Raw genomic sequence first — 13,712 nt, forward strand, 5'->3', positions numbered from 1 at the left:
TTCCTTTCTCACAATCAGATCAAGGCGTCGCGGCGGAACAACGGCTTCGTTTTCACCGCGTTCACGGTTAAACTCCTTAACCGGTAGAAGGTCTTTGTGTGTCGGTTCAGAAATCAAATAAAGTTGTGTCTTGTTTTCCTCAGATCTTCCCTGACGTGTCCCCACTGCCTGAAACAGAGCAACACCTTTGACCCTTTCCTCTGCATCTCGTTACCCATCCCTCTCCGCCAGACGAGGTGAGCCGACTCTCTTTAGGCTGACATCTACGTGCCTGCTCGAAAATACAACCAGCGTAAAGGTGAAGGTCTCTCACGGGTTACCAATTAAAAGTAACTGAAACTATCGGTTCTTTAAGGAACTACCTGAGTGTTTTCATAGAGGTGGATATTTTGCAAGGAGGGAAAAGTCTGACTAAAGATGGAAATAGAAAAGTCTGTAAGGTTTAGGAAAACATAAACAAACACAAGCTGAAGAGTGACTGGGCAACTTGGTGCTTCGGTTGTGCACTCCTCACTGATGCCGGGGCTGGTACTGAGAAGGAAAAGCCTCACAATGTCAAGGAACAATGTCTCATTCAACCTGACTTCGCTACACCCACGTTATCCTCCGTGGCAGGTTGGGAGCGCTCGCTCAGCTCAGGAAATCCTGGCATTTTTAAACGCTCCATTCAAACTCTCCCTTTGTATTTATGCGTCCGTTTAAGCATTCTCACACACACATGCGCACGGAAAAAATAACCCAGGTGTAAAAATGTAACGGCATACGGTGAGTTCTTTGCAAATTTATTCCGTTTTTCCTCTTTTTTTATTTCCAGATTTTACATGTTAGAACTTCAATTTTTTATTTATTTTAGTGGGTTTTTGTGTGAAAGGTCAACATAAATCAGCATAATCTGGAAGTAGAACATAAAAATCGAAATCTGAAAATATTTTACTCTGATACCCTTAAATTAAATCAAGTGCAACCAATTCCCATTCATCTGCCACTGAGGAACATTTCCACACCTCCACCACCTCTGTCAGTAAAGTGGCACCATCAGGCTTCCTTTCAGCAGCAGCAGCAAATCTGATTAGAGTTAACAGGAAAATGGAATTAAATACAGCCTGGGAAAAAAATCAATGAAATAATCAACATTCCCATTATATGAATGTTAGCAGCTCTGGCTTAAAATGATGAAGAATGAACTAATGTTTTAAATATGAACTTAATAACAAATTCTGCTTTGTTTTTGTTTTTTGCAGGGGATTTTTTTATGTATTAAATTTATTTTTCACAACAGTATAAAACTAAAAATATTAGTGATATTATGTCTTTTTTTTGTGATTAAGTTGGAAATTGTCCTTTTTTTCTTGTTAGTTTTCCATAAAGTTCAACACCCTGCAGAAGAAAATGTATCCATTCTAAGATATAAAACTGGGTCCTTTAAAAACAACAGCAAATTTCCTGAAGTAGGTATTTATCAAAAACTATAAAGTTACCTTTTTCTTGAAGATCACGTAACATTTGTAGATCAGAACATGTCTTCTTTAGCTAAACCCAGGATTGCAAAGGGCCCCTGGCTCAGATCAAACCAGATCCAGCTGTTAAAATGACCCAAAGTCACGATTTAAAATTAAAACATGAAATCTGTGGCGAGACTTCAACGTTCCATACTTTCCATCAACTTTCACTGAGCGTAAACTATTTTGCTAAGGCAGATGAACAAATATTTCAGTCTAAATGTACAGCACCGGTTGACTTGCAGCCGTAAATGCAGCGACAGCAGCATTGGTAACAACATGTACGCATTTTCTTCTTCTACTGCACAATGCCGAACTGCTGCGTGTTGATCCGACGTGTGAAATAATTGAGCACAATGAAGTTTGAGACCTGAAAGGGCCATGACCAGTTTTGTAAGGTGCTGGATGAAGTCCAGTTTTTTTTTTTTTTTTTACCTTAACACGCCCAACGTATCAACAGTAATAAACAGAATATTTTCCTGCGTTTTGCTCCGTTCCTCGTCTCGTCCTGTGGAGCTGAGCTGCTGAGGCGTACAGGAGCACCTGCTGGGGCAGCTGTTATGAATCATAATGAGCCAGATGAGCCGCCCTTACTGGCCTTCATCGGCACACGTAACATCTTTTTCACTAGAGCCAAAGGGAAAATTATTAGTTAAGGTGTTCAAAAAATATTAATGGATTCTTTACTTTTTTAGAATATTTTAACCCTTCTACTCATGCTTCACAAATGGTGATTTTTTTTTGTTGCCAATTTGCAGTTTTCCTCTGGGACCTTTTTATTCAGATGTAAGACTTAAGCTAACATCCCTGCTAATTCTGAGACAGTTTTGAGAGTTTAATCTTTTTTTCTCTAATGTATGGCAGCCAAGGTGAGACCAAGGGTTTAAACAGATTGTCTTCTAAAGCATGTTTTGAAGCAGAACAGTTCAGCTCACGTACATCGAGGCCAAAAACACACACATTTTGTTCCTCACCCAACATTCACCGTGGTAAGGAGTTCAAACTGTCAGCTCTGTCCTGTGAGAGCTTCATGCTATTTTTAATTCAGATCATTTGGCTTGCATCGCGTGCTGCCATGTGGGATTCTTTCTGTTTCTGTTTAAGTTTGTTTTCACACCTGATAGCCCACTGTGACAACTTTTCGTAAAACCTGTTCCGCTCCTCGCCTGTGGTGGCACTGCACCAAGAACCACTGAAACAAAAACCTGTGAAGAAGACTCTGAACTCTTTCTTCACAAAATGTAAACTAAAACGGAGTGGCGTGAGATTTTAGCGGTTGGAGAAATGGAAAGCCATTTCTTCTGCTAGCGTTGTTTTGGTTGTATTTACCCAGAATGCCGTGCGCTGTAGTTCGTTTCTTGCTTGGAGAGCAGCTTCCGGTACGCTTTACAATCAAACCGCGTGGGAGTTCACTTCAACTGAACCGAAATGAAGGTTTCTTAGCAGAACAGAGTTCCCTTTCTCGATCTGCATCAGCGTTCAATCTTTAAGCAAACTAGAATTAGATTAAAGCAGAATAAGCAGGAAGCTAACTGCTAAAAGGTCCTGGGCTCATCGAACTTTGCTTCCTCACAAAGTTACGGTAGGAGACTTGTCAAAGTTAAGGTAGGAGACTTTAGACCACCAATGATATTCCGCTAACTAAAAATTAGGTCGAGCTAACCCTGAAGTGCTAATCCTAATCATTAGGCCCGCTAACGCTAACGGTTCCATCTTTCTAACACCTACACTGCAACCAGGGCTTCTCTTTAGACATGTGACCAAAATACTGCACTTGGCTGGCATCATTAGGAGACTGTTTATTTAGCACAATCCTAACATGAAATAGAATGGGGTTCACTACCTCTAGTTTATGACACCCAATTTATTATTGAGATTATTTTGGTTAGAATTCACAAATCTGATACTTCTAGCATGAATAGAACTGAATAAGCCTGTTAAATTGTACGTGAATCTTCTTCAGTAATCAAGAGAGCAAATCCATTTAACCAATATGAAAGTTTTGAGATTGGAGCTCATTTGAAGATGTAGAAGACCAAGTTCCTGTTGGACTAGCCATTAGTCTCAGTCTCCAGGAGCAACTAATCTGGGTTTTTACTAAATGAAGAGAGTTACCTGCTGCAAGATGCTAGATCCTTATACCCTTTTGACATAAGCCTAAAATTAAGGACTCTTTAATGTTTTGCTCGATTATCTTAAATCAAAGTTTTGTCGTGCCTTTGATGGTCTCTCCCTCTTGTAAATACTCGCACTCTCACCCGGTGAAGCTTGAGCAAATCCAGAAAATGGAAGAAAACGAGTGACAAAAATGAGCCCGACAGCACACGACTCGAGGCAAAGCGACTCCAGCATCTCATCAAGGGATCTACAAGTAACTCCCACAGTCGCACACGTCAAAGCGTAGACATCTCCGATCAGAGAGAGAGTTCATCTGTTTGACCTTCCTTACAAGCGAGCGCGGGGAGAAAAAGAACTGCGCTGTCAGAGAAGAACCTAAGAGTAAAAACCTACAGCTCTCAGGCAATTCCACCAAGTATTGACTCAAAGAGGAAAACTTCACAGGGCTATTGAATGACGCCGTCAGAACGGATCCCGTTGAGTTTTTGTGGGAGGATTTTTAAACCGGCAGTGCGTGGCAAGTCTTAACTTTCTCAAAGATACGGAGCTGAAAACTGTTTCCGTACAAAATTGAACCCAAACTGATTATCAGTCCACCAAACGTTCATTTTTGAGGAGTTTGACCTCGTGACTGAAATGTATGAATTCACAATGACCCAATAGGCAATAGACAATATTTATTATAAACTAACTAAGCTAAGTTCTGATGTTTTGGAGTAAACTTGGTAGGTAGTCAATCTATTTCGGCCGATACTAAACCTCAGATATCATTATTGTTATCGAAAGTGAAAAAAGTACATCCCTAGTAATGAATCGAGTATTGATAATTGATAAGTGATAAGTGATCGGACCAATGAGGAATTTCTAAATCAGGAAAGCAACAACTATAGAAGTCATAGAGGCGAGAGCTGAAATCGAGGTACTGAGTCTGGAAGACGAAAAAGTCGGTGAGCAAGTAACAATTTTTTAAAACAGTTTTTTACCCCCCCATCATGAAAAGGAGGACTGGATTACTGCAACCAAGACTGACAATCTGGCACCTCACGAGAGCCTCGGTGTCCTCCTGTTGTGCCTCTTGTTGAGTTGAGGTTTTACAGCTGGTAAGGCGTCAGAGCGTCAACCGCAGAGTCCTCGAGGAAATGAGCAACACAGGAAGGAGGAAACGGAGGGAAAATAATGACCAGAAGAGCATATAGCAGCACGGGGAAATATAACCGTATGTGTCTACGTACATGCTGTTTTCAAATATAGAAAAATACATCCGTCTACATTCTTTTTGGGAAATCTGGATGCATAATGTAGCATTTTCGCCAATAGTTTTCAACTGAGAAAGATGTGCAGAATGTAATTATTAAGCCTCTTTTGTAGTGGAAGTGAGATGTCTTTTTTTATTTCTCTCTCTCTTTGGAATGGGTAAAAGTTAAAGTGACCTTGGGGAAAAAAATTACTTTTATAATCGAAATTCATGTCATTCACGTCCTCATTCAATTTTTATCAACTCTACAGACTTTGTACTTCTTAACGTTTATTAACCTCCCGCCGCTGGAATACCAACAGAGTCTCCAGTAGGACACAGCTAGCCTTACATTCAGCATCTTTTTATGAAACGTAGCGGCCTTCTTTCCCCACATGCTGCACATGTGCATCAAATGCTCTGTGAATTTTCTTTATTTTTTAATCTAAACATGCTTTTTGTCCCCAATGCTTCCAAATATCAACAACACAGATCAGTTAAGCCGCTTTTCAGGAGAAGTAGCGATTCTGCAGGAATGGTTTGTGGTGCTGCGACTATTTATAAGCCCTTCTGTTTTTATTTGAATTTGTGTGGTTTATAAATTTTGTTTTTATTTCAGAGACCCTTTTGTTGATACAAAACCTCAGCTCATAATCCATGTTTTTTTTTGTTTTTTTATCTAAGTGTAAATAATTTTGTAATTGATTTCTCGTGGTGATTAAACAAAATCAAATTTACATTGATGCATATAATCATATTCATAATTTAAAATGGCAAAAAAGAAAAAAGACTGCTTATCTCATTCTGTAAAATTGATGTCTTTTTTTATTTCTTTGGCTGGTTGGTTTTGTCTAAGGAACAATCTGTTCCTGACTTTTCGTCCACCGGAGAGGTCAGAACCAGGCGCTGCCTACTTTAAAAAATGCAACAGAGATCTCCCATTATTTCACACTCATAAAGCTGAGTCCTAATTATTTATTATTTATGCTAAAAAGCATTGTTTTATTTATGGATGCCTTCTTCTGTCCCTTCATGGCAGGGGAGGATCAGAAGAAATACATAAAAAAAAATGGGAACAGGAATCAAAATGGAAGACGCATTACGTCCCGTTTTCTCTCGACTTTTGTCTCCGTCAGGCCGCTGTGCGTCACTCTGGTGTTCAGCACCAAAGGCCAGCGGTACCTGCGGGTCGGGATGGCCGTGCCTCTGTTCGGCTCCGTGGCCTGCCTGAGGAGGATGGTGGCGGACGAGGGCAAGCTCTCCCCAGACCAGGTAACTCCTGAAAACAACAGAACCAGGAAGAGCGTGGTGAGAGGAACCTGAAAGCAATCCGTCTCCTGCGTGTCTGCCGGTGTCATCCTCCAGGTGATCCTCACAGAGGTGTACTCCACCGGGTTCCACCGCTCCTTCTTTGACGAGGACGACCTGACGTGCATCGCCGAGAACGACGTCATCTACGCCTTTCAGGCGCCCCCGCTCTACATCAGAGGGGGCTCTGCGCGCATCTCAGGTAGCTGTGGGAACTGAGCTCGACTGTTTTTTACCTTAAAAGTTGTTTGTCACAAAAAAAAAAAAAGCGGCGGCGACGGCGCACACAGACAGCTGTCAGTCTGAGCTCTGCCTCCTGAAAAGTATTTATTACAATCCTGGGAGTTTGTCATGTTTTGTCAGGTTACGAGCCACAAACTTTAGGTAGAGAGTTTAAACAACAGACCAGCACAAAGCGGTGCGTGATCGTGAAGCAGAAGGAAAAACGTAGCTTTCAAAAGTTGTGCAAATGGAAATCTGAAAAGTGTGGCTTCATGTGATCTTGGTAATATTGTTCAGAGAGAAACGGACACAATATGTTAGAATAACTAATTGCATTTTCTGAACTACTTTATTTTTTTTGTTTTACATCAAGGTAACTGTTGTTTTTGTCAGTTTCTTGATTATTTCTTTATTATTGTGGGGTTAAGGATCCCCATAAGATTTTACACTCACTTAAAGTAATTCACCTTGAAAATGCCCCATAAACTAACATATTTTGGGGGATTTTAATATCCTACAAAGTAAATTTTTACAGTGCATAAGGCTTGTAAAACAAATCTGTGGTTGAAGATTATTCTGAATAAGATAAAGATTGCTTATGTGTACAAACTTTACAACTCAGCTTTGATTATCAATTTTTTTTTACATCCAGTTGCAGGAATTGGAATAGACCACACTTATGGAAAAAATGCATATGTGCATTTCTATTCCTGATTGAAAGATGTGAAGCATTTCGAATGCTTTTCCTTCTGTCTAAGGAGACGGTCTCGCTTGGTTTTAGAAGAGAAAAACTGATGACAATGCCTCCAAAACGCTGGCGTTTCTAACATAACATCAGGAAGTGTCCATTATTCATGAAAAGAGGGCCAAGCAGATTCCTCCATCCAAAGCAGAGTGTGGACTTATGCAAAAGAAATCCCTCGCAGTCATAAATAATGTCTCATTAGAACTGTGTAGTGGGTTCCCAGCAGAGCCTCTGGCCACTCTGCCTTTATTGTGTTAGTTTATTATTATCTCTGCCACAAACGGAGGGTCCAAGTTTTTGTGTTGTTGATTTTTTTTTTGGGGGGTGTTGTGAGAAATGTACAGATTAGGCCATATTGGGTTGAAAAATCATTGTTCTTTATACAATTTAATTACTTTTACAAATTAAATAGATTAATTAATCAGAAAATGGGTCGAACTGCCCTCCTGTTGGAGCCACTTTAAGCATTTGGCATGCTGAAGTGAGTAAATGTTCATCAATCCACAAAAAATCATGCAGATTTGATCCAGGTTTGATCCATGCATAAATTATTGCCTTTTTATTAATTATCTTATTCATTTCATACTTATTGAATGCAATATTATTGACTGAACTGCCTACAGCACCATAAATGTGGTTTAAATTTTAACAGTATGATCCATAAAAAGCCATGAATTGGTTTTTGATTAAATCCTATTGATGATCCTATTAAACAATAAATGTAGATATTTTTATATGCCGGTATCATGTTGTGAAAATATTATAAGCACGGACTCTATTGTAGAACCATGCAGATATATTATGCATTTTATCTTGTGTGCAAGTGAAGGAGTAGAAAGTGTCATAATCCTTGGACTGAGTCGAGGAGAAACGAGTAACTGTAAGATCTTTCCACTTGTATTCGCTCATCCTCTTCCCTCTACATATAATGTGGTTTAATTCAGAATGTCTCCTGCTGTTTCATAGTCAGTGATGGGATGGCAGAACCCAAAACGGTTTGAGAACAGAATTCAAAAAGTGCCGTTTGTGAAAGACAAGAACCTCGGGAATGACAAGATTTCTATTCTGTGCATTTCTAACTCGCAAAACGTACAAGGGAAATGTCGCTGCTAAAACAGATTTCTCCTTCCATCCATTTTTCCATTTATCTACTCCCGTTTGTCGGAAGGCCCCGACATGCTTCACGCAAAGTGCTGAAATCAGCTCTCATTGCGACATTTTGTTTGCCTTCAGAACTCGACGCCAGGCCCTTGCCGAGCTATTCCCACTATTTGATTGTGTTATGAAATGGCACTGTGCCTGGAAAATACTTAATACTGCCCCTTCAAAATGTGTTCTTACCGTGCCACATTATTGAGAAAACTATAAAACCCTTACTAACATCAATCTGACTAAGCCACAGGGGCTGTGCTGTTATGTTGATTTAATTAAAAATATTAAAAGTGACTGTGAACCAATTCAGGAGACGTAATTATACATGAATATTTGTTCTGCTGTACATGTGGCAAAAGCACCAGACACAAATTTCACCTGACCACCGTTTCTGTTTCCTACATGGCAAAGTGGGCGCAGTTGCTGCGATGTGGAGGTGTTTAATTACGAGCTTAATGACTGTACTCAGTGTGGCTCCACCGGCGTCTGTCTGACGCTAAAATAAGTTTGGGGGAACACGGAGGTAAGACGTGTACACAAGCTTCCTGTAGCTACCAAGAGTCAGTCCTCTGCCTTTCCAGAAAACAAGATTAGCATCAACAAGTTTGTTGGCCAAACACAACCTAGTGAGTTATGTGACACACACTTTATTAATCAGGGAAAATGCCAGAGTAATGAAGTCAGCATCTCCTTAGAGCTCGTCAGCAAAAGAACATTTCCTAGTGGATTGCCGCGTTGATTGACAAAACACAGTGGACCAACACCGGCAGATAACACGCTACCCCAAATAACTATGGAAACCAACCTTAACATTAACCTGAAGCTGTTTGGACTCTGTGTCTCTCTAGTCTTTATCCAGATTTTGGGATGACTTTTCAAATGGAATGCATCATTTGCTTTAATCTGAAAAGAGATATTAGAGCAATAATTCTCTATCGCCCACTTAAGACACTTCTGTTGTTATCTCTGGTTCAGGCTTAACACAAAGAACACGACGGTCATAGCCCATATTCTGGTCACGTCTGTGTTTGGTGAGTGACTTCAGCCAAAGTCCACACACCTTGTGAGTTTCCCTCAAACTATTGAATAGGTTATGATTCACAAACCTGCTGGTAGTGCGTCTTTTTCAACAACACTTTGTCTTTCCAGTTATACGGCACTCTGTGGACACTCTGTCATCATCTTTAGGCAGGTCATTTTATGACTTACTGTCTTTATGGTTGGATTCAGTGGGTCAGGTGAACAGTCTACCTATTTGCGAGGACTTTCTGTGGTTCACAGGCTAGCGTTTGTGAAGCAAGTCACTGAAATAATGTAAGTTTTTAAGGATATTCTATGTTAATGAGATGCACTTGAATAGTCTTTCCAAATTCCTTCCCAGTGGATTAAAAACCTCCAAATTGTAAAACCTAGGTGACGTCCTACTCCATCCCTCCCTCTCTATGGGTGACGTTCCACATCCCCAGAGTAGGACCATCATGAAGTGGTCACCCACCCACCTCCCTACTGGTTGGGAGGAGCCTTGCTCAAAATAAATTCACTTTTGAGCAACTTTTTCTTCACACATTCCCTAGAGTTGAGGTGTAACCACCAGGTGCACTCTTCACCCAGAGATTGTTCCTGGGTAGTCTTCTCAAACCTGAATTAGGTTTCCACGTTTGTGGTTTTCTGCAATTAAGTTCCTTGAAGTCGTCTCAATCTAATAGCCTGTGATGATGGGAGAGGTCAAAACCCTGGACAACATAGCATTCAGGCTCACAGCAGTTCTCACAGCGCTCTACCACTTTCAGGTGGCATTTTCTTATGTCACAGATTTAACAGAATGTCCTCATGCTTTCCTGGCTATCCTTAATGAGGCAGGACAAAAGGTCAGTGTCGTGTCTTCACGTTTCACTGGGAATTTGTGATTTGCTCTTGTTGCAGAGTTTGCTGCCAAAGTAAATGGAAGCACATGATTAGGCAAATTTTCTCGCTCGCTTCATTAGAGAGACATTAAAAAGTGAAAGACTGCATAATAATCATTACACTCTCTCTCGTGGGCAAGACGCAGCATGCTCCAACAGAGGTTTGGTGGTTTGTGAGATCCTCTGCCGTGGCGTTTGCTTCGTCAGTGATGAATCGGGAATCATTGGCGTGTAATAAAAATATTGTGGTTTTAGGAAGGGACAGCTGCCACGGTCGATCAATACCTCGCTCAAGTGTCTACAAGTTTTCATTTATCACCTCTAACTTCTCTTGAGCTGACACCCGATTTTGGCCTGCTTTTTGTGATGACAAAGAAAGCTTGTCTTCTTTGACATCACATCTCCCAGGGATCTTATCGTTTCAGCTTTTCTTTTCAGTCAGACGCACTCCTCTGCGCTGGAAGAGACACAATGGGGAGCAGGGAAGCAGCGCTGCTGCCTGGCACCCCACCAGGACAGGATGTGCAGCAGATACGGCCTCCCACTGATAGAGCAAGCCGCCATTGGTCCATCTGCTCCCCCAACTGAATCACCGTTCTTCAAATAGAATCTGCTGTCTTGCCAATTTGTGTATCTTCGTAATCTGTCTCAATCCCTCGTTTGAGGTGTTAACTGAGGTTCAACGGTCATTGTCTCTGAGCTCACAAAAGCACTTGAGCTGTGAGCTTATCTATGCAAGCAATGTGAAAAGGAGAAAAATGAAGGGTTCCCCAAACACCGTTTCCTGTTTCTCCTGTCTCTTTACTCAGGGTATCATCACAGCTTGCCGTCCTCTCCTTATTCCTCCGGCCCTGAGGGTCAAAGGTTACCTTCCTCTGGAGCCTTATCGTCAGAGTTCCTCAACCACGGTGTCCCAGTCAAGATCCTGCTGCTGGTGTGCAATGCTGCTGGAACAGGCCAGCAGACTGTAAGGTAAATATGCTAAACCAATTATTCAGTAACAGGTTAGAAACCACAACAAGGCAATGAAGACATGTCAAGTTTGGGTTTAAAGTCGAACATAAAAGCTCCTAAAAAAAAAGTGTATCTGTTCACGTTGCCAGCATTAGGTTTCCACACCGTACTTGTCGGTAATCTTCAGGTTTCAAAATCTTCTTTATCGACTTACCAATTTAAAAAAAAAAAAAACTGTTAAAGAAAACGCCTAGAAATAAAAGCATGTTAAACTCCAAAGACAGTTTCTACAGGTTGTAGATGTTCTTATTACCCTGTGGAAAGAAGACGATAAAGTAGAAGGAGACAGAGGGTCATTAGTGCAACCCATTTACTCAATTACACTGTTTAACTCATGAATGGATTTTCCTTACAAATGTGATAACCATTTAATGGGAAATAAGCACATTATCTAACTCTAGACAATAGATTTTTTTGGGGGGGATAATCACCAAAGTACAGATTCTCTTTTCTTTTAAGTTTAATTTTGTTCTCTACAATTTGACTTAAAGGGTTTTAGCGCTGTCAATCACTCTCATACTCACCCACTTCTGCTTGCTCCTTGCTGAGCAACAGCTGGTTCACCACAACATAGCCTCCCTCAAATGCTAAGGCTAGTTAGCATAGCCACGAATGATGGGGATAAATGGTTTTCCTGTAACGGTGAGAAGGTTTTCCACCGTTGGCACATTGAGCAGTGTACACAAGGTTGATGGACAGCGCTAAGACACTCCTCTTGGCTCTGATTGGTGGTATTTGGTCGGGAGCCGTGCATACCATATTTTTGGCAGACCGTTGGAGTAGCTTAGGAAGGAGGTGGAGGACATCGATTTTGATTTTGGATATTTTCACAGACTAGCTGTCGCATACCAAACTGTCACAACATGGTGACAAAACATAGCTTTATAAAAGTTTCATACTGCACCTTTAATAACCCTGATCAACTTAAATCCAGCCCCCATCATATGTTGCTTCCCCTTTGAAGCTTGGAAAGCATTTCTGGTACTCCATCTTAAAATAAGCTCAAATGAATGTGGATCTCAGTGAGGTTGGTTCCAAATCGAGCAACAGCTCTAACATCCGGCACCACGAGGAGCGCCGTCATGCCGTCACACTGTCACGGTCCAAAGAGGTCAATACAGGCGAGATGACCAAAACCGCAGTGGAAAAGTTAGCTCCCATCCACGAGGGCCGTTATCTCTTTTTCTCCTTCAGACGCCTTTCTGTCATTGCTCAATCCACCCACACACACACACACACACCCCTCCCGTCCCCTCATCAGATGACAGCTGGAGAGCCCAGCCGAGCCAAGAACATGACATTGGAGTCGCACACAGTTTTCATTCCCAGATCTTTCTAGAATAACATCACAGGTACATTACCGAAAAAAAAAAAGAAAAGAAAACGGCACCAAACTCTCCACTTTCTTCGTATCTCTAAACTGTGAAATTGCGTTTTTAACATGGAAAAATTCCAAACGTTCTTATCGTCTCTTTTCCAAAGTTGGAATGGAATCTGTGATGTTTCACTTCGGTCACACTTTTGTGCTCGTTCTCTGCGTGGAGGCAGGTGAAGACATAAAACACACTCACAGACACACACATTCCTGAATTCCCGGGCTGTAAGGAGAGACTTTATTGCCTGATCTGCTGCATTTCTCTGATGGGTCGGTGAAATGCACAAAGCATGTCCTGCGGCTTCAAGGGCCGACAGACACGAACGTTTTTGGGACTACTAAATGCAACCTTGCGCCCAGACAAGACATCGTGCATGTCTTGTCTGGGCGAAGCAGACAAAAGTCTGGACTGTTTCTGTTAAAGCGCACGAAGCTTCCCAAATACCTCAGCAGAATCAGAATTGAACGTGTGTGCTGTAAACAGAAACAAGCCTTCTCAGTAGGCTGACATTTCTGGATTAAATATCCTTTTTTGACCTCATAAAGTATAATTTTCATTTCTTTATTATCAAAATGAACAGAAATAAAGACTACAATTTTATTCTGTGCGCAGTTAATCCGCATATTACACCATATTTGCACCTTTTGTTTTCCAGCTCCATCCCCAGCATTACGTCATTAATCTGTTGATTATATTCACTCCAGTTTCCCATTTTTTGGTTACATTAAAGAAACAAATGAACTTTTCACTGGTATTTGAGAATTTTTTGTCTGCCACCCTTGCCATCGTCTCGTTCAATCACATCTTCACTCCAGCTTCTGTTGTCGCATCTCAACGAGAAACGATGAGAAAACAAAACAATAACGATGCGTTATTAGCGTAATGCAAAAATATTGCCATAAAACAAATTAACTTTGCGTCGTTATGCACATCTCTCCCTTTCTGCCCGGTTACTGAATGGTTCTGGATGCTCATATTGTTTCATCATAATAAATCTCCCCGAACGCTGGGGACGGCTGCCCTCAATTAGACGTGTGTTATAATGGGCATGTCATGTGATCCGTCATCTCTGAGAAATGATTTTTCCCTCCTTATCGTCCTTCTCTGCCCTTCCGTGGACGTTTTGCGATGAGAACTGTG

The 13,712-nt window shown here is 41.2% G+C and overlaps 1 protein-coding gene across 1 annotated transcript in view; it reads left to right on the plus strand.

Annotated features, from left to right (window-relative positions):
- usp43b (ubiquitin specific peptidase 43b) overlaps positions 1–13,712 on the plus strand; it is a 77,892-nt gene that overhangs the window by 45,019 nt on the left and 19,161 nt on the right. Inside the window, exons 4-7 of the mRNA XM_008415457.3 lie at positions 144–236; positions 5,988–6,123; positions 6,217–6,361; positions 10,992–11,154. Coding sequence (XP_008413679.2) covers positions 144–236; positions 5,988–6,123; positions 6,217–6,361; positions 10,992–11,154 — 537 coding nt within the window. The remainder of the gene's footprint in view (positions 1–143; positions 237–5,987; positions 6,124–6,216; positions 6,362–10,991; positions 11,155–13,712) is intronic.

Source organism: Poecilia reticulata, chromosome 8 (assembly GCF_904066995.2).
Source record: "Poecilia reticulata chromosome 8, P_reticulata-male-v2, whole genome shotgun sequence".
In the NCBI taxonomy this organism is placed as follows: domain Eukaryota; kingdom Metazoa; phylum Chordata; class Actinopteri; order Cyprinodontiformes; family Poeciliidae; genus Poecilia; species Poecilia reticulata.